This window comes from Gallinula chloropus (genome assembly GCF_964237585.1).
Source record: "Gallinula chloropus genome assembly, chromosome: 6".
Lineage (NCBI taxonomy): Eukaryota > Metazoa > Chordata > Aves > Gruiformes > Rallidae > Gallinula > Gallinula chloropus.
The window spans coordinates 25353942-25375340 of NC_140091.1; the positions used below are offsets into that span (position 1 = coordinate 25353942).

At 43.0% G+C, this 21399-nt stretch overlaps 1 protein-coding gene across 2 annotated transcripts in view; it reads right to left on the reverse strand.

The window, feature by feature from the left end:
* Positions 1-21399, reverse strand: part of KIFAP3 (kinesin associated protein 3) — a gene marked incomplete at its 5' end in the record, with an annotated part of 70512 nt that overhangs the window by 1161 nt on the left and 47952 nt on the right. For both annotated transcript variants that reach the window (XM_084265813.1, XM_084265814.1), the window contains one exon: positions 17779-17878. In XM_084265813.1, coding sequence (XP_084121939.1) covers positions 17779-17878 — 100 coding nt within the window. The remainder of the gene's footprint in view (positions 1-17778; positions 17879-21399) is intronic.

The window sequence follows — 21399 nt, forward strand, 5'->3', positions numbered from 1 at the left end:
AGTTATGTCACTTCTTAACTTCCACTTCAGTAGAAGGACGAATGGAAAAGGAGCCTGATTTATTGTCTGACTAAAGATCCATTGAAAGGAGCTGAACTTCCCCTCTGAACACTGTCAAAACACAAAGAACCGAAGTGCTTTTGGAGTGGGGAAAAGCTGAACCTCATTACTGCCAATTATACATATGGAACACGGGTTATGCAACCGCCAAGGCTGGGAAAGAACGACCCATCCAGATGTACAATGGGTGGGCCCCAGGCCCTGGCACAGCAAAACGCTGGCACAGCTGAATCGGTTGGATTGAAAGGGCTCAGCTGAAGTGACAGGGAACCACATCCATCGCTTGGTCCTTGCTAAGAGACTTGTCCTCAGATCGTGCCTCAGCGACGTCCTAGGAAAGGGGCCTTGGTGCCTGGTTTCTCAGGGAGCTACTTTGCTCATGGGATGTTCTCACCATTGGGTAAAGGTGGAAGGTCTGAGGCTGAGATTTGTCCTCAGAGGGAGGGGGGACAGTCACCAAGCCAACCTGCCGAGAAAACCATTCTGTTTCATGTGGATGCAGCTTGAGAGATGCAGCGTCCTGAAAGCGCTTCACTCTCCCCACACCTGCCGGTCCGTGTTTGTGCTGGCAGTGCCCTGCCTCACCCTTCGTGCACAGAGCCACCGGTCCAACCTTATGGCCGATCAGCCTGCACAGCAAGGCAGGCAGAGCAGCCATGGCATACCCTGCAGTGGAGCAAACCTACATGAACACCCTTCCTCTGGCCGCCGACTCCTTCCTGTGCCCGCTCCAAAGTCCTATTACTCATTTTCAAGCCTGTTACAAATTGAGCTGGTGAGTTTCTGAGGCACCTTCTTCAGGCCCCTCTCTGGTACCTGACAAACAGCAGCTCTCTCATGAGCTGGCTCAAAGCTTCAAGACCCCTGAAAGGAGGGATGAAAAGCAGTCCTGTTACTTTGCCTGTACCACACTCTCATCTCCAGAAACACCAAACCCTTCACTCCCATTCGTCAGAGGATGGTCTCTGCATCTACCAGTGTTCCTGGCTCGCAGCACACAAAGGAATTAGACCCTCACAGGGACAGACAGGGACAGATTTCTGAGTACCAGCCCTAAAGCTCTTCCAAACAAGCCCTGGAGGACCTAACATGAAGCTGCCCAATTTGTTTGGCAGTTCAGCAAACCAGCTGAATGCTACTGTAGAACAAGGCCCGCTCTGTTAGAGGGCTCCTTCAGTGCTGTCACTCTGGGGGTCAATGATGCACTAAAAGGTGACGCAGTGGGAGCTGAAGTGCAGAGTCCAGCTTTGCTGCGTGACTGCCAGGTCCCAGTGACAGCACACGTTACACTGCGGAGGAGCAGGGCCCTTTAAGACTACCTTTAAACTCAGGAATCCCATGGCTGTCTTCCAAAGATCCCTGAAGCATCTTTGATATCTAATTAAAAGATATTTTCTCAGAAAATGCTCTCCTGTGTTTATTTTTTTTTTAAATTCTGTATTTTGCCCCTGACTGTACCATTAGTTGCAGGCACGTTGCTTTTCTCTCTCATATGGTACAGTTTCCACTGACTCCTGGAAAGATGGTGTAGGCAAGTGAGTAAGGGGTACGCACAGCAGGCTGCGAGCCCTGGATGCAGGGAGAGAGGCTGGTGCCTCCTGCTTCCCAGTGGCTTCTCTTCGCGCCGCAGTGTCAAGGGCTTCTTTGGGTGACTAACATTGTACCGAAGTGAAGTACCGTTGGGTTTGTGGGAGGCGAGGTGCAATGACGACACTGAGCCAGGAGGTGGCGATGGGTATCCATCACTGTGGGCAGAGCTTTCCCGGCTCCTTCCAGGTTGGGAATCCTTACTCGAAGAAAAACTTTTAAATGTATTTAAATTGATAACGCAAGCGGGGAAAATATGGTTTCAATCACATGCTCAGCAAATAATTTTTTAATTTTTTTTTTATAAATGTGTAAGTAATTAGGTAAAGATCCCTCGAGTTTAAACTTTGAGGGGTATCGGTTATTTCCAAATAGCTTAGACATATGTTAGTGTCCTGAAGAAAACTGGAAGAGATGGATCAGCTGATAACTGCTTTAGACAGTTTAAAAAAAGAAATAAAAAGGAAAGGCTCAGAAAAATCCCATTAAAACACCTCGCTCCAGTCACTACTCTCTGCTATCTAAATATTTCTCGTAAGTAAATGAGGTCTTGTCCATGCTTCAAAAAGAAGTTGGCTTCATTCATACCCGTTAGCCCTGCTGAAGTGTACCAGCTTTGCCTGTGCACTGTGTGCACGGGCAGCCTGCAGCCTGAAACGTGTCCCCTCAGCTGAGGGAGAAGCTGCCGGAGCCAGGAGGTAACCGAGGGGCAGGGCAGCAGCACAGCAAACGCGGGTCGGTAGACCGAAGTCTGGCTTACTGGCAGGTCAAGGGCAACGACTCTGCAAGCAGGACCTGCCGAGGTGGAGACAGGGGTTCAGAAGCCACGTCCTGATGAATCTCTACCGCTTGTGCCAAGAACAGCAGAAGGGCAGGGCCAGGACTGGTGGTAGCTTTTTGGCTGTAAACACTTGTTGGGTAACGACTGGCCCGAGATGATGATTTGTACCATGTGTTCTCAGATTCATACCAGCGATCAACTTCAAAACCCACTCCTGAGAAAAATGGGTTGTTGGCCATAATTATTTATACAGCATCGACAGGGAAACTCGGTGCTCAGCAGAGCCAGCATCAGCCCGTATTCCCACCGTTAGGGACACATAATTATGCCATCGAGGTGACACCACTCACCCCCAAAATCAGTATCTTTTCTCCCCGTTAGTCAGCCCTGTTCAGCAGTGCACCTAGCAGAAGCACATGTGATCCCTGCAGCACAGATCACCTGACACCACAACAGACCCCTTGGATGGCCCTTGCTCTGCCTCAATCTGCAGGTTACTTAAGGCACTTCTCTCCCTCAGTGTGCATGTGGAGATGGGTGCTGGGTAACCAACCACGCCATCAAAGCACAACTGGTTTCTCCTGCAGATTACCACCGCGCTTTGGAGCTGATGGAGTTAAACAGCGAACAGCACAGCTAATTACTATGTACTGCTAACCTCAGTTGCTGGTTCATTTTGAGACCCTTTAAAATATGAACTGTGTATTTTACCCCTATGCACTCTCTTAATGATTTGTTTTTTTTAGACTGAAATCACTTCCAGCCATCAGTTATACTCGTGGTCTCTACACATGCACTTCTCCAAGCACAAATATTTCTTTTTCCTATTGGTCTGCCAGCCCCTGTCAGAGCAAATTTCACTTTAAACTAAATGCTATGATACTTAAAACCTCTTGGATTACTCAGGCTGCTAGTGTGATCTATGACCTTCCCCAAATGACAGCTGAACTTTCCAATTTGCTCGTACTGCCGGGGAACTGAGGAACACATGCCGAAGAAGAAAACGTTCCTGATGTGCATGAGTGAGGAGAGATTTCTTAACAGCTCTGCTTATTGGTACTTTGATTCATAACATCCAAATTAATATGCTCATCTAGGATCCTAGGTGTCCTGACAGAATTTCAAGTGTAAAGACCAACCGTCATCCCCCTGCCCCAGGGCAGGAAATGCCAGCCAGCATCCCACTGTGCCCACAAAATACTTCCCTTAACTGCCCCCTGTGCTCAGAGGCTCCAGGTTTTGTGGTAATGCCTGGGAGACCTGTCAGGCTCCCACAGGGAGCACTCCACCACCCACCCTCGTGTGGGATTCCTGTTCAGGTATCTCTGCTGCTCCTGAGTGTGTGGTGCAGGGAGAGAGGCTCTTGAGCTTAGTGGGACCCAGGGAAATTAGCACCTGGGTGCAGACTGAGCATGGAGCAAGGCAGCTTGCTTAAGTCTTCCTGACGCGATAGACACCTGAGCCTGTCCACACTGGCGTTCACACTGTTAGTTGTGTGGGTGCTGACAAGTTGCTCTCCAACAGGTACTAATTCCTTTGGCATAAGCAAGGCCCCAGAAAGGCAAGTCCTGGGTCACTGCACAATCTTGGAGCAATCCCAGCAAGAAACACTGCTTGGGAACCGGGCCTGAACGCTCACCCGAGAGGCGTGAAGCGAGATGGCCAGAGTAGTACCAGTGCAGGTAAAGGCGGCCCAGGAGAAGTCTTCACCTCAGAGGGTGAAACAGCACTTCAGGGCCAAAGTGTCATTCCTTTCAGCCTGTCACTTTCATGGCTGGTAACCCAAAGTTAAAGCACCCTGAAACCACTGCCCACTGAAAGTGGGCTCCAGGCTAAATGTAGGGTGCTCCCACCAGTGCCATGATTTCAGCTACATTTCATCCTAAACCTGTTCTAAAACCCTGTCAATCCTCCCTCCTTACTCTGCATCAACAATGCTTATACACCAGTCTCATGTCTGAGAGGCTCTCAACTATTCACTGGGGATACAAGTTTTATAATTTTATTATAAATCAAATCTATTTCATTAAAAAATATACATAAATCTATAATTCACTAGGTCTTCTGACCCTGGCAAGCCCAAGAAAACACTACTCAGAGCTCTCAACTTACTAGCAACCCTACCAAATCCTAACAAAAGGATCACAGCCAAAGTTCTCCACACGCTGAAGTGAGCTGCCAGGGAGGGTTCTTTGGAGGCATACACATATGCAGCCCTGTTTCACATGTGGCACCTCTTCTTACTGCCGCTGCTCACACCAACAGCCTTCTAAAACCCCTCCTGCATATCAGAGAATGGGGTTGGCACCAGAAGGTTTCTGAGTACCCATCAGAAGCCCGACATAAATACAGTTCATAGCAGCCCCCTCTGTCTCCACTGTACCTTCTCCCTTTATACTCCGCATACCACAGTCTTCATTCCCAAAACATCCCCCACCTCCCCAAGGCTGGCATGCAGAGTTTTGTGCAGTGCATCCTTGAAATCCTGATGCTTCCCTTCTGCAAGTCTACTCGCGTGTGGCAGCACCGCTGATAACACACGCTGCAGTTACCACCCTCTACTGCCTTGTCCACTGGGGTGGCATTAATCCCCTGCTGCCGTAACCTCTGCTGCCGTGTCAAGTTCCTGCGGTTGACGGACAATCCCATTACGCTCAGGTGAGGAGGGAAGGCTGTATTTTTCCCCTCAGGAGGTACCTCAGCCACAGAAGTGACACACCAGTGTCTGACACAAGCACAGTGCTATAGCCTGTACAACGGAGATGCGGTTTGTTGTTTGCAGTACCTGTCACCGAGAGTCACAGGAGCTCACCAGCAGCAAGGACTGTGTTTTCCCTTCTCCCCCCACAGTGAGTTTTCTGGTTGTTTTTTTTAAAGTGTTGATGCAACACTGACATGCTGCCCTGTTCATGCCCATCCTGACAGCCCCATGAGGAAACTGGTGAACGAAAGTTGCAGCTACCCCAGCCCCAGGCGTCCTCCCCACAGCCCCAGGCACAGAAAGGCCTCGACCCATTGGGAGGATTGAAGTGCAGTGCACATCTGAGCGCAGGAGGGGCAAAGGGGTTTTGAATTCCTTAAAAGAAATAGACCTCCAGCTTCTAAAATTATCTTCAGGTAGGTAATGTTTAGCTAATCCTTTGCAGGTACCAGCTAACCACCACACTTTAACTGAGGCTCAAAGCCTGCGAAGCTCACCGACTCTTGGGGCTGTCTGTGGATGCTCGTGGTCAGCTGAACACTGGGTGGGTTCCCATTTCATAACGCCAGTCGCGAAAGAGTGGACAGCATCACCAAGGGGCACAGGGCTGGTTGCTTTTTCCCTTACTTAGACTCTGGTGACCGAGATGATGATCCTATTTACTCCTCCGTGCCAGCTACCTCTGGTTTTGCTACACTGACCATAAATTTTTTGTCCTTCAGAGTAAAAGCCCAAACCATGGGTTATGGAGAAACAGTGTACAACTGTTTCGAAAAACCTTCGAAAACACAACAAGCCTTCGAAAACACAACGTTTCTTTATATAATGTCCTGTAACTGTAGATTCTCCTACTACTGGTAATGACGTTAAACTATAAACCACAAGTCTCTTAAATTCAGCCTCTTGTGGCCCCAACGTTTTCTCCCCCATCTGTGAAGCTTTTTTCCCCCCCCTATGCTTTCTATCCCCTAATCTCAAGTGGGAGGGAAGTTTTATGCAGTCGCAGTCCCTGCCACACTGCATCCAATACCAAGCCTATCTCTACACTGGCACTGAACAGTGATGCTTCTTAAATGGTAACATGGTATCTGCTCAAAAGAGAGCGCGTCAGAACGAACCCCTGCAGTTATACTTTAGCTCCCTTGTGCATCATGATGTGATCATGCCTCTCCTTCCACAAGATCCAGCCTTCTTCAGTGCACTTAATGACTTAAAGTTTCCAGTTGCTTCTGGACTTGGTGCCCAGTTGTATCTGAGCACAATACTGCTGTTTCTACCATTTAATTATAAACAAATGCAAGTCTGACAATGGAGGAGAAATGAGCGCTGAGACTTCTCTGTCGGGCTCCAGCTACACACCAAGCAACAAGCACGCCAAAATTCACTGCTGGGGAGGCGATATTTAAAAAAAAAAATTAAAAAAAATTCCCAACTGACTAGCAAGAAAGCCCTGAACTCCAAACAAATGGCTGTGCTTAGCCAAATTCAATAAAAGCCGCACTTGAAAGCTGCAGAGTTTGCCATCCCAGCTCTGTGAAAGCAGCCTGGGACTTGGGCTCAGTTTCTTGCTCTGTCAGTTACCTGCTGTGTGATGCCAGACAAGCTGCTCCTTTCCTCCATGACCTCAGTTTCCCACTGGAGCATTGAAAGCAAAAAACACCCGAGAGATTAAAGACAGCAAGTGACAAACTGCAGTAATGAGAAGACTCAAATTAGGCTGATGGAGACAGAAAAGACTTTTGCTTATTCCATAACAGCCCTCAAAAAGGGAGTGGGGGAAGAATGTTTCTGATCCACTAGAAAAAACAATCCAGAACACAGCCAGGGCACAAGGTAGTGACTCAAGAACTCAAGTTGCTTCATGTGGCCATCCTGATCCTTTGACAGGCATGGTGATAACTGTTCCAGCATCCCCTGGGCCAGGCTGAGAGCTCTGCCAGATGGACAGGGAGGTTCTCAGCTATTCTGTACAGGGTTTGTTAAAAGGTCAAGTGCACAGCAAGAGCTGGAACAGACACTCACAGTTCTGACTTTCCATTACAAGCCTGACAGAAACAGCTCCTGTGATGTTGGCTCAAAAACTGGCCAAACCCACTGATTAGATACATCCATTTCTTAAAAATTAATTAAGAACTGAAACAAATACAAGAGCCCTGAGGAACAGGCAACAAAAAGCAAGATGTCCTTTCCTCCCCCTCTCCCCTTGCACAGTCCAAAGCATTTCTGTCAACCCCATAACTTGATGAGCATATTGCCTTAATCTGAAACTAGCAATACATCTGGCTTGGGAAGGTTTCAGAGCATCTTTTACTGAGCTCCAGTAATGTCAGTGTTACGTGGGATACTGGAGTTTTAGGCAACAGCCTGAGCAGAGGAAGATCCTGAAGCAGCAACTTCATAGAGTTGACCAGTGTCACTGATTAGATCAGCTCAGGATCTGGCCCACATCTTCCACTGGCCTTCCTATTTCCAGACAGGAAATGTTTCTTGCTTCCTGTGCTGGGTCAGAGAGCAGAGACGCTGTGAAAACGTACTGTGAGGTGAGCTACTGAGGCAGAAATGCAGTTTCCGTGCCCTGCATCGCAGGGCTCTTAGCTAGAGAACTATTCCTTTATATATTTACGTGAGCTCCTCAAGCCCAAGCACTGCCACTTGGACAGCATCTGTGCTTCCATACAAATGGGAAAGAAGTTCCCTCCTGTGCACCAGTACCCAGACAAGCCCTGCCGGCAGGTTACCAGGGAGAAGTCCCGCTGTCTCCAGGGCTCAGCACCAAGAGCCAGGCGACTCACGGGGATGATAATCCAGACGCTGGAGGAGAGGAGGGAGAGTAAAAAATAAAACCTGATCTGCTCTGACTTACAGCTGCAGCCAATAAAAGCTTTCAAAGTCTCTTCTGAAAGTTAACATTACTAGGGGATTTGCAGTGCTCACTAGAGCACGCACAGCAAACGCAGTCGGAGCATTATTGCTGGTGAATAAACTTTAAATGTTTTTTACCACCATAGATGACTGTCCAGGTTTCAGCCACTTTTGTCTATTCAAGACAGGGCCCTAGTGAAATCTTGTCAAAATCTATCCCAAACCAGTGGTGATTTTAGCATAAGCCAAGGAAGAAGTAAATCTCAGTGTCTCTTACTGCTTGCTTTCTTTGGGTTAACACTGGCTGTATTAGGGAATGAGCCAGATAAAAATACAGATGTGGAACATGTTCTCTAAGATCTGCACCTCAGAGCATTATCATGCAAAATTTCAATTTTAATTAAATGAACAAAAAATAAAATGTTTCCAGGCCAAAGGTTGGGCAGGGAGCCTTGGAAAAAAACCCAAACCAACAAAACCAACCTGTAGCATAAAGAGCTCAAAACCCAGAAGGCAAATAAACTCTCAATTTTTATTTTTTTTTTTTAAATCTCATGGTTAAGCAAAAAATGTCCTAATTTTCCAGATGGAAGAGAAAAAGGTGGTTCACTTATCATACATGACTGGCTGAGGCTGATAAATACAGATTCAAAGAGTCAAATTTTAGAATCAACCCAATTTTAAGTATTTGGCAAAGAAATTAACTTGATATGTTACATTAATTTTTTTACTAGAGACTTGTTTGCAGCACATGTTCAGTTCAGATAATAACCATAAGAAATACCCCACTGATATACAGGACTTTTAAAAACTACTCACGGTAAGTTTAATTTTGAATCTTGTGAGCATGCTTAGACATAGCATACAAAACACCCTTCACTTTATTGCAGTTTTAAATCTTTCTTCCAGGTCTGGCCTTGCAACCACTTGTCTTGATAAAATAGGTCAGTTGAAAAAGGAAAGCTCAATAAAATGAATTACAAAACCAACAAGATTAAACTGATTGTGCTGTTTTTGTACAGTGCAGCTGAATTCTGCAAATACGCTGCTGGCTGTGGTTTGGCATTTAACAGCATGCGATCAGTGAGAAGGAGGAAATTTTATTCTCATTAACTGTTGCAGATTTACTGCAGTGAAAAAGGGCTATGTAACCTGAGAAGTGACAGAATGGAAAGATCAAAGCAGCAGTCTGGAAACTAAATAAACCTTCTGGCTACTTCCTGCAAGGAAAATTCACTCTGGCAATGTAAAACAGAGTCCAGTTAAAAACTACTCTCAGTTTTATGAGCTGTCACAGCAGCTTGAGTGGTTTGGACCAGTCAAGTTTAGAACATTATATTTCCTTGTTTTTGTCTCAGATACTTCTGTAAGCAGTTTTATAGTTTCTTTCTTTCTTTTTTTTTTTTTTTTAAAGAGAAAAATAAAATTCTTTTCTTTTGGTTGAAATGGAGAAGGTCACAGCTAAACTCATTAAAAACAAGCAGGTCTTCATTTGCACATTCCATTCCCGTTTACTGCGTTTTAATATTTTACTTGGAGATTTATAAGCAATGTACATTTGCTTTAATAACTCTTCCGCATTCTGTTCACTTATTGTTTAATATAAGTGCAAATCAGTTTACAGAGCCCAGATGGCTTGTAACCAGGGAGCCAGTCTATTCCTAGTAGCACATCTGGAGGGACTACGAGCAGCAGACAGAACGTGGGAATTAATTAACATTACATTTCAGAAGAGATGGACTCAGGTTTGGGGGACGTTTTGGTAAGACATTCCAAAGGACTCAAGCTAACTGGCTACAGCATTTTGGTATTCTTTTAAAATTCTTAATAGCCTCCTAAACCCTGTCGGTTAAATGAGGCCAACTGCAGGTGGAATATAGTAAAATAAAAAGCGACTAAAAATGTAAAAGAAGTGACTGCAAGCAAAAGAGGCCCAAGTATCCCATATTCCAAAGGAGCTGAGGTGCATTAAAAGCTCAATGCTAACTCTCTTTCCAAACGGCATCTGCAACTTGCTGAAAAAAAACCTTCCCCTTTAAAATATTCCCAAGCAAGCCATTTCGTCTCTTAGCATACTAGTGTAATTGTGCAGAGCAATTAAACAGCTCTTACAGTAAATGAAACAAGTGCAACATGATCCTTCATGATTACAGACCACACACCTTGGAGAGGTGGTGTGGTCTGGTCACTGGGGCACGGTGAGAGCAGTCAGGAGAACACTGCTCTACTCCAGGCTCTGGTCCTCCCTTTGGGTGAGTAACTTCTCCTTGCCTTTGGTTCATTCCCTGCTCGTCTGGACTATCAGCTCTTTAGGGCAAGGACTGTGTGTTGCACCATGGACATCATCTGCATGTACAAGGAAAGCTGCCTGGAAGCTTCCCATGATACAGTCTATGACCAGAGTAAGAACCCAAGCATATAAAAAAAAAAGTGGCTGCATGTAGAACACTGGATATGAAGAATATCATCCTCATGTGGATAGTCCCAGAGTACAGGCAATGCCAGGCCTGAATGCTTTACTGGGGCAGGACACACATGTCTCCAAACCCTGGGAACATCTCTGTCAGGAATACAGGTTATAGAGAAAAGTTTTCTTCCCCTTGAATAATCAGGCTCCTGGTCTTCAAAAATGCTGCAATAACTGTCCATATCACAGCAGCAGAGTTCAAATACATCCTAGTGACACCTAAACCAGATGAAAATAGGATTGGGTTGCAGTATGTGATTTCTATAAATGGGGTTTTGGGAAGACAGTATGAAAAAGTTAATAAAATACCAGCTAGCAGGGAATATGACCACTGCCTAAAAAAACAAACCTGGGGAAAGGAAAGAGACTACACTAGTTTAATACTGGTGAAGAAACAGATTACTATAAACTAGACAGGAAGAATTGCAAGCTCTCAGTGATGAAGCTCCATGTTCTGGAAGCATCACTCCCACGTTTAAGTACTGAAGGAAGACAACTATACCGTGACTTTGCACTTAGACCATGACCCAGGATCTGAAGAAATCAAAGGAAGCCTTTCAATAAGCTTATCCCAGACTCTGATCAAAACCCTCCAAAACACATCAGTTCCATCTTCCTTATCACTAGCTTTTAGATGCAAGACCATAATTCCACATACCACCTGAAGAGCCAGCGATGGACAACGAGAAACTCACCTGCCTGTTTCCCACCAACAGTCCTTAAATGCTGCACTGCCTATGTGGGGAGTGGGCTTTACCACATGGAGCCATGATAGAAACTTAAGTGAAACCCCCCTGACTGTATTCAGCCTAACTTCTTTAAAACCAAACATGGAGGCACTTAGGACAACAGAAGATGTTAAAAAAAAAAAAAGAAAAACAAAAAAAAAAGATGTGACTCTGCTACCACTAACAACGTTTTTGTGGGATTAAAAAAACTCCAAAACCAAAACCACCCCCTTATTTGTCTCCAGAAACTTCATTGGTTTGGGGCTTCTCTTTAAGGCCTTTTCAAATTTGTTTCAGTGGGATTTACAATTTGCTAATACTGATGTGTGATAAACTAATAAAAGCTGCCTACAAGGTTATAGGCCCAATTTACTAATAAAATCTAATTCAATTCTCTTGGGAAATGCAAATTAAATAGTGTCCAAATGGCAGAAGCTGGGTACAGCTCTGCTGAACACAGTGCAAAGGCAAACCCAGGTTTTTTGGTTTTATTTTTAAAATGAAGTTTAAATATGGAAAAAGTAATGTGCAGAACTGTAAGAAATATCACTGTGGTGAAGTGCTTGAAAGCAGTATCATTTGATAATAATAAGTTACACTCTATTTGCTTTTCTTCCTGTTAATGAAAAGATTTTTACACTCACTGTAAGTCCACCTCCAAGACAGTAAAGCATCATCTATTCAAATGATGGGTAAGAGATGAGGATACTCTCAGTCCTGCTGTAGCACAAACCCCACAGGAACCACATTTGTCTCAAGATCAGCTTAGAAACAACTCTTCTGCCACTGATGGCTGTAAAGGGCTGCCTGAGGCAGCTCACTTTTACTGTCTGCGAATGTATTCGTTTTTCCACCTTCAGAGATCATCTGCGAGACGGCACTTCACTGCTGTCAGGCTGGGAAGGGAGTTTTCATACTTCTAAATAAGCCAGGCACATCACCAAAATCACAACATGGATGAGAAATAATCCACAGCAGGGTCACCGACCCCTTCAGTCCTTTCCTTAGGAAGATGGTTTTTTTTATCAGCAATATGTCCCATAGGGTTTAGAGACTAAAGCAAGGAAGAGGTGAAATCCCAACTTAAATGCTTGAGAATTAAAATATGTGGCTGCATTAGGAAATCTAATGGAAGATGAGAATCTATACAGAAGAGTGCTATAGAAAGGCTGCTGTAGGATAGAAGTTACAGGTACAATTATTTTAAAACAATTAGCTAAGCATTTGCAAAGTGAGCATTTGCCAGCACCTAATGAACCTGACCAGGAGCTGTGCAGCTGGGATTCATGACCAGGAGTTTGTATCACATTGCAGGAGTCATCAGGAATGGAAGGCTTTGGACCTAAGTCCTCCCCCCACAAAAATTCACATCTGATTTTCATCAGACACCCAAGGGAAGAAGCCTGTGGGTATGACTACTCTTGCCATTCTATGTGGACTTTTAGCTCATGCAGGTACTACACGACGAGCTAAGTCACCATAACAAGTCTTCCCTGTGCTCCCAGCAGGGCCTGTGGCTATGCATTAAGACACCAAAGCCCACATCACTGCAGTTTCTGTCAACTCAGGACACAACGGCTCGGTTACACATCCCTATACTTGCCAGCAGCAGACACAGCTTAACTGAAGTCAACGCAGAGCAGCCTGCAAGGTCCTGGCTTCATATACTCAGCTCACAAAATACCGCACTGACCTGCCATGGCAGAAGGAAGAAACGCAGCTACAGTTTGAGGCTGTAAATCCAGGCAAGAGGAAAGATGTTCCACCAAGGACAGAGACAGACAGTCACCCCATAAAACTGGTTTTGTTTGACATGCCAAACCTCAGTGCTTCCTGGGAAGAGGCTTCAATCGGATCTCTGTTGAGGGGAGCTGCGAGTGCCCACACTGGGGGCAGCACACACACAGAATGGCCTTGTCTTGGTGAACACGAAGATTGTGCAATAGCAGCTCTGCTACATTTTGTAACGAGGTTAAAGGATTCTGTACTGGCAAAAGCTTCCTTGGGAAGAAAAACGTTTGGGCTAGCTCCAGCATTCCTAACTATTAATCTTTCTAAAGCTGCAGACAGAGAGGATTTGGGAACTCTGATGAAGATATATAAAAAAAACCCACCTAAAAATTGGCTTTTGTACTTAAAAGTTTGTACCATGATCTGGTTATAGCTGGGAAAGCTTAAAAAGTGGTCTCTTCCTGAAGGGTAAGAAAAACACTGTGGATATCTCTATTATAAGATATTTAGCCATCATTATTATGTCGGTGTCTTAAATAATTAGTCTCTAGAAGGTGATTAAAATTTGATAAATGACCACAGATTTTTGAAGATGGCTTTCAGCTGGTCTTTATCCCTTGCAGCTCAGACAGTAAGCTGTCATCACATTATCCAAAGGTGAGGGATTTTTTTTTGTTTGCTACAATCATAAAACTTTCACTCTCTATTAAGAGTTATCAGAACCAGGAATCTCAAATATAGATTTTAATAACAGATGAAAATTTCAAGTCTATGCCTAATGCCCATCTGCTTCTGAAAGACAGTGAGATGATTCAAAGCTGGTAATCTAATCAGAAAAGTCTTTTTCTAGCCAGTGAAAAAAAACCTGGATGCAAGCTGTCAAAACAGCCTCCTCAGCCATGTATTTTCTCTGAATGGAAAACATACCTTACGATCTGCTCACATTCTGCTCCAAACCTTTGAGGAAAAGGTGAGACGCTGTTTATGTATGTTATCACTGCTTCTGTCTGCATTATATTCTGAAATGATTCTGTTTATAAACATCATACACAATAGTACAACTCCACTACGAAATAGCTGAGAAATAAGAGCTGTAAACTAAAGCTGCAAAACACACAAGCTAGATCACCAGAAAGCAAGCATTTATATTTCTAACAAAGTCTTCGGTCCCTACAGTGAGTGTGGCAGCATCAGGAAAAAAACAGCAAAACCAAAACCCAAGCCAACTCACAAAACTTTCCAGGTCTTCACTTGTGCTTCTCTACTACCTTTCTAAGTACCAGAAACAACAATTACCCTTGCCTGCTTCAGGAAGCATCCAGAAGAGCAAGAGTACAAGCAAGTCTACAAACTGAATTTAGGGCCAGATACTTTTACAATTCCCTTCACAGTTGTTCTATACTTGATGATGCAGGAATGGATCATGCAGCATTCTCAACTCTTGCCAGTAGTCAGTACTCCAGGTTTTAAAGGAAAGTACAAGAAACCCTGTGAAAGGAAGGTGATGTCTTTGAAAAACGCAGCCCCTAAGGTACTCCACCTAGTTCACCAGATCTATAGATGTCCTTATGGCTAGAACTATTACTTCTCTTAAAAAATTATAGGGGAAAAAAAAACCCTACATGCTAACCCAGTGAGCACAGGTGCCTATAAATACCTTAATTTTTTTTTAAACTCCTGTTTTACTCTTGACTTCAAAAAGAGGACAAAAATACTATTAAATACTGCTTGACTTTTACTGCACTCCTTGAAAACCTCTCCTCATAGGCCCATTTCTTTGGCTCCAAAAAAAGTGAGGTTGGTGATCAGAAAACACTTAAGCCCTGGTAATGCACTGCGGACATCAACACCAGTTCAACACTAGCTCAGCTTCTCAGGGACATGCAGGCACTAAAAAGATGTGTAGATGTGTCTTTCTGGTCAACTTGCTAGACTCTTCCAGAGGCAACAGAGAGTCCCAATCCAGTCTGAGCATGTTGCAGGGATAGGAAATAACCTCAGAGAAATTAAGGAGGCAACGTATCCTAAGTCTTCCTCACAGGAATGCAGGAGAAGAAATCATTAGATTATTCAAAGTTGAGAGGCAAGAAGTCAGCTCATGGTTATCACCTACCTCAAATTTCACAGGGTGGTCTTAAATGATGGAAAAGACTCCTTCAGAACTCACCCACTGCTTAGCAATCAACTGTTTCTGTTACAGAATTACAAAAGCCTAATATAAAGGGCCAAGACCAGAAGATGCAGACACAACAAATAAAGGTGTAACAAGTACAAAAAGTTCAACAACTGAAAAGAGTAAAACTATGCATCTACTAATTATTAGGCCATCTCTCTTTGAACTCACAAAAGATGTTACTATTAACTGACTTGCTAGCTGCCCCTGCAAATCATAACTCAGCTTTCTTTGAAAAAAAAAGTCTGAAAAATATATTTAAATATTAAGAATAGAAAAATGAACCATTTTTATAACAAAAAAACCCCTTGATTTATTAAAAGCTGGAACTGGTTAAAAATAAATCCTTGACATAAGGTTCTTGTTAGCTTTAAACTGTAAGCATAAAAATACCCTAGAATTATGTTTTGGTACGGCTGAAATGTACACTACAGAACGTATAAAAAGAGCCTTGACTTGCTGCTATTATTTTTAATTAGGCTCTCTAGCACGTATGGTTTTACCTTCCAACACCAATTCAAATTTGGGGAAAGGGAGGGGTCTGACTCTCCAAACTCATGGGACTGGCAATTCCATGGCTCATGCCTCGGAGCACTAATGCATTTTACATTAGCTCTAAGCATCAGGAAATCCTGGCTCCTGGCGCCAAGAAGTTCAAAACGATAATGACACACATCTGAAAACTAGGATTCGCCGTTCGACTGCCAGTATCTATTCTATCAAACAATTCAGTCCTGCTCTCTTACAAATAGGACAGAACATTTGCAGCAGTTCATGCTGTTTCCAATTAGACTGCGTGTCTGGACAGCAGATAAATCCATGGAGCACTCATATAAAAAAAAAAATAGCCTTCCTAGAAAATAGAATTCTAATGAGAAATCTGAATATTTACAGAGGCTATCAACAATAGGCAATTACCAAGCTTGTCATTAGCCAAACTGCAGTTTTTGTCTGTTTTCTTTCTTGAGGTGAGCCTCCAAAATGTCTTGAAACATTAAAAGGAAATTCAACAAATACTTAACATAGCTATGTATACACCAGATGCATTTTACTACTCAGTTGGAATACAATCCGATTAAAACACAGTTTACTAACATAGCTCCCTGATAAAGGAGTGAAATTTGATGTTGAGTGATCTACAGTAGCTTTTACCCAAAGCCACTGAAGTTTTTTTTCCCCCCAACTTCCCAGCAAAACAAGAGTGACTTGACTAGGGTTATACCTAAGTTTATTTGGAAACAAAGGAGTCAGCAAGCTTCACCCTACACACCTTTCCCCCACACCCCCAAGGGGGCATGAAGAATGTTGGGATCACATCCCCATACAATGTTCTGGTTAATGGAGAATCTGTCATCTCCTGGGCAGTGTGCCTATTTTAAAGTTGAAAATGGTAAGTCACATAGTAAGACTCCGAGATCAGCACATGGCTCATACTTCCCTCAGCTTCTCTATCACCTACGTGCTCAGAAACAAACGCTGAGCATTGGAGATGACCCCCTTCCCAAGCACAAGCTGCAAGCAAAGAGTCCCGCGCCAGTTTGAACTTGATCCTTTCTGAATACAAACACTTTGTTTTTTCAAGGGGACCCATCTCCTAAGACCTACTGTTTTTCCTGATGTGAGCATTCCAGTTATTTTAATTTGTTCTTTAAAAACGTTACTACCATTTCACCCTCACTGAACATTCAGCTTGCTGGTGCATCAAAGGGTAGAATAAATACGTGTAACCATCCATCGCCCTTTAAACAATTACAAGAAGCCAACCTAAGTCTTTTTCGCTTCAGCTGTACATACCATGGATTACTCATATTTTACTAATGGTGAATCAGGTTTTAAGTGGGGAAAATAGCATTCTTCCTTCAGAAAGAAACAACTTCACCCAGAGGGCTGGGCATGTCCAGGTAGCATCCTGTTAAAGTGAATTCTGTACCGTGACTCTAAAGTGTTTGAAATACTTCCTGCTAATGAGTGTACATAATTCATGCTCTATGAAAGAGATTTCCTAAACACTACAGGATATATGATTTAATTATTTGAAATGAGTCTTTTCTATTTTGAACTCATGGGAGAAGTCTACTCAGAAATTCAAACTGGAACAGCCTGCTGACATTCAGAGAAGGAGAGGTCATTGAGCAGAGGAGGAATTCAGGGAATAATCTCCTGAAAGTCAGGCCAACAGCTTTTGCTCTTCTAGCAAGTTTTCAGAGTAAGTGCCATCAGTAATCTGAGAACACCATGGCGAGACTTGAATTAGTAGGAAGAAACAAACAAAACCAACCCAAACCCAAAACCCACAGAAATAATTTTGGCAGCTGAGAAACTGATTTTTAACAGCTTAAGAATACTGCAAACAAAAGCATTACAGGTAATCAGCACCTCGAGCCTCTCTCCACATATTTTCCAGACAACATCTGAATAGTTTTTGTGTAATTGTAATAACAGGGAGTTAGTTGTGCGTTCTAGTTTTACTTCCTATTCTACAGCTTTTCCAAAGCTAAAATGATGATTGAAAGCTTTTATTATGTTAAAAGAAACACGTATTTCAGAAGACAGACTAGAACTGCTTTTTCGGTGTAAACCATTGCCACGACCACGAGGGCAAAACCTGCTGAACACCATGAATGAAGGGCAACACAGATACCTGAACAGCCGTTGTTAGATTATGTGCATTCTTTACAAGCAGTTTACCTGCTAGAGAAGGGATGCTGCCCAACGAGGTCTCCATTCTGAAGATGGTAATCACCGAAGAAATCTGGACTCACCGCTCCATCGGGGGCTATTAGGCCATCTGCAAAACCAAGAACGATACAGTGACTGTATGAAGGAACAGGACTTCAGGGCAAGTGGGCAACATAACCTGTGCTGGCTTGTCTTAGGAATTTGTTAGCAACTTGCAATATTTCTTCAATTACCAACAACTTCAGTTACCAAAACACCTTAGTGGGAAAGCCTACTGCCCTCAGAAGAAGGTGTACTGAAAAAAGATTTTCTTACTCCCCTTCTTCCTCAGGCCTGTAAAGGTTCTATAAAGACCCACCCTGTCTGCCCCATCATGAAAGTGAGCTCAGACAAAAAGTAATGAGAAGGGTCAAACATTAATCTGGGGCAGAAGCAAAAAAGCAGCAAAGGTCTTAGTAGCTGAGGCTCTGCCCGTCACCACTCTATCTCTTACAACTGGCTAAGAAAACCAGGAAAGCCGCTTCAAACCTATTTCTTTCACCTCCCCCATATTTGAATGTCTTCTAGCTATATCTGAAACAGAGGGGTCTTCTCACACGATAGCCTCTCAAGAGCATAGGCTACAGTTCTGTTCTGCTTCCTATACATTAAAACACTGGCGTACGAAGATGCAGACGTTTGTAAAGCCGGCAGAATTCCTTAAAGGCCACGCAGTCTCTGCTTGTTTTATAAGGAAGAGAAGTAAATCAGGGACTAATATTTTCCCTCTGTTACATCAGTGTAAATCCAGAGTATCTTCAAAGTAAAGTCAGTGAACTCATCCTGGTTGAAGGAGACCCCAGCTTAACTCTTTCCTGTTCCCATTCACAAAATACATTTAAGCATTAAAATTAAAGCCACGGCTTGTACTTGTATATTAATATTAGGCTCTGGTCAGATAAAATTAGAACAGACCCTACATCAGTTTGTCTTTGTTACTGTATGAAAAAGATAACTGCAGCACAGAAAGCATCCCAGTAAAAAACAGGGCAGAAGAGGTACCCTCAGACTGATACTTTCAGAGTTAAACAGAGGAGAGAGATTCCTAATGACTAGGAAGTTACAAATACCGTTCCACTTTAAAGAAGGAGAGATAAGATCCAAGGAGTCACAGGCCACTTAGCTTAACCTCTGTGGTTTCAAAACTACTAAAACTGCCTGTGCAGGAAACAGTGGAAAGTTACTTACAGACACAAGGGCTTAGAGATGACGACTCAGGCACTCAAACAGATCTCCTGGTGCTTTATGAATTTACCTGATGTTTTTTGAAGATAATATAGTGACAAATGATAAAAGGAATAGAATTGACACATCTAGATTTCTAGCAGACATTTGATGAGGTGCTACAGAGATTCATTTAGAAGATAATACCTCATGGGAAAGTGACTGAATACAATGCAACAGATTGTAAGGGAAAAGTGCTAGCCATGAGCAGACTACATTTTAGCAGCGTAAAATATCTGTCCACGGCAAGATTCTAATCACATACATGTGCATACAGCATGTGAAAGAGTAGTACTTGACAAGCAAAGAATCTGGCACAGATCGATATTACTGTCTTTCAGCATGTTCAGCTATGAGTGCTCCATGATATGAGACGGATGGAAAGTGACCAAAGAACAGGAAGGGAAGTTGAAGTGGCTGTTATTAACACCTGTGCCAAGGTCTCCTATCTCACCACCTATTCTGCATCTTTCACAGAAGAGAAACAAGGGGGAACATCCACACATTTATACCTGCAACACTTCAAACCAGAACCAGTCAGTTTATATGACTATGTATTTTAAACAGTTGGGTTTGGTTAAAAAATTTATTTGAAAGCAGAGAGACTTAAAAATAACATCTATATTTCTATTAATAAAGCAAGCACTACATTTTAACTCTGAGGCTAGAGCTACCACTACTTAAAGTGTCTTCAATCACGAGTGCTAACATTCAAACCATAACACTCAGTTATGACTCACGAATTTATAGGAAAATGAAAGCACATGGATAGCATCAGCTCTATATAATATGATTACACAGTGAAAGGACATCTGTTGTTATGTACATTTCAACATAAATTAGGGTCATGTACTTTCAGAGCAAGAGAGACACTGAGCTCATGAAGGTAACTTCAGAGGTTCTACCAGGTTTTCCATGCAGGTTTCAATTACTGCCCAAGAGGAATGCTGGTGTGTCACTGCTGTAAGGAACTCGACGTCAGTGAGCTCCAGAACTAGCATGGCTGGGGTTGGACACACAAACACACGACTTGTACTGAGCATCACCCACCAGCACAGGCCATTTCTAAAATTATCAAGCCAAAATATAAACCCTTCATTTCTGAGTCCACAAAGAATTGTATTTTTGTTATTTTCTGACTAAATGACACTTTGTCCTTCTGAAACCCAAATGTTTTCTCCAATTGGTACTGTTGTACTCGTAGCCTTTTCAAAAGAATATTATGTCCCCTCTGGCCACATCTCAAAAGTATAAATCAAGCAGACTGCAGAAGCACACCATTACTGGCACTCATCAGAAGGAATCCAAGAACTGAATCTGTATTTTTAATATAATCACCTACTCTTATACCTTTAAAAACAAAAGCACTTTTCAAACATCTGCAGAACATATCATTGGAAATCTGCCTCTCCTTCCTGGTCAAGTATCAATTCCAACATAAAAATCTTTGTTCAAATAACATTAAGCCTGTAACAAATGCTTAAGAGCCAGGAAATTCAGTGTTACTGGTGCCACTCCATCTCTATCTCACACTACTGCAAAAAGAAATGGCCCTATGAAATAAGGAAAGGTTTATTATTAAGACCTGTAAAGGAGAGACTACCAGAGACATGCTGGCATGTCTTTCAGTTAAGAAGCCCGAAGGAGACTTGATGTAACAAGAGACCCCGGTACAGTATAACACATGGCTCACACTGCTAACCTTATAGGTCGAGTAGAGCGAGATAAAGCTACAGGATTCAAAAGGGAAAACCATACCACTAAAAAGGTAAGTCACTGTGGCTGATACACACAATCAAAAGTAGAAGAACCCTTCAGTTCTGCTATCCTTTCAGAATAATTTTTGAAACGCTGAGATCTTGCACAAGTATTTTCTCACAGCAGCTACAAGTAAAGCTTATGGGGTTTAGTGGGTTTGTTTTTCTTATTACTATTCCTGCAAATTCATCCAGAGTCATAGAATTGTGACTCATGCTTCACAGCAAAGGACTGGACACTTAAGTGGAAAATATAAAAACCCACAGACTCAAACCCAGCAATTAAAAAAAAATAATCCATGTGCACACAGTTATTCAGGAGTTTGAAAAGGATATAAAACCACAGGTTTGAGAGCACAAGCCAACTCCTAGTTATGAAAAGTTATGAAGACATTTATCCAGTGGGCAAATTATTTCTTGATTGTCTCCTGCTGAGTTTTTTAAACCTTCCTCTGAAACAGCTGGCAATATTGGACTAGAAACTTCAGTGTCTTAATCCAGCATGGCAACCTCTATTTTCTTAGTAACGACGAAATCTTTATGGCAGGAAAGACACAGTGCAGATTCCACTTGAGATGTCCCAGAACTGTGTCATTATGCACCACTACTA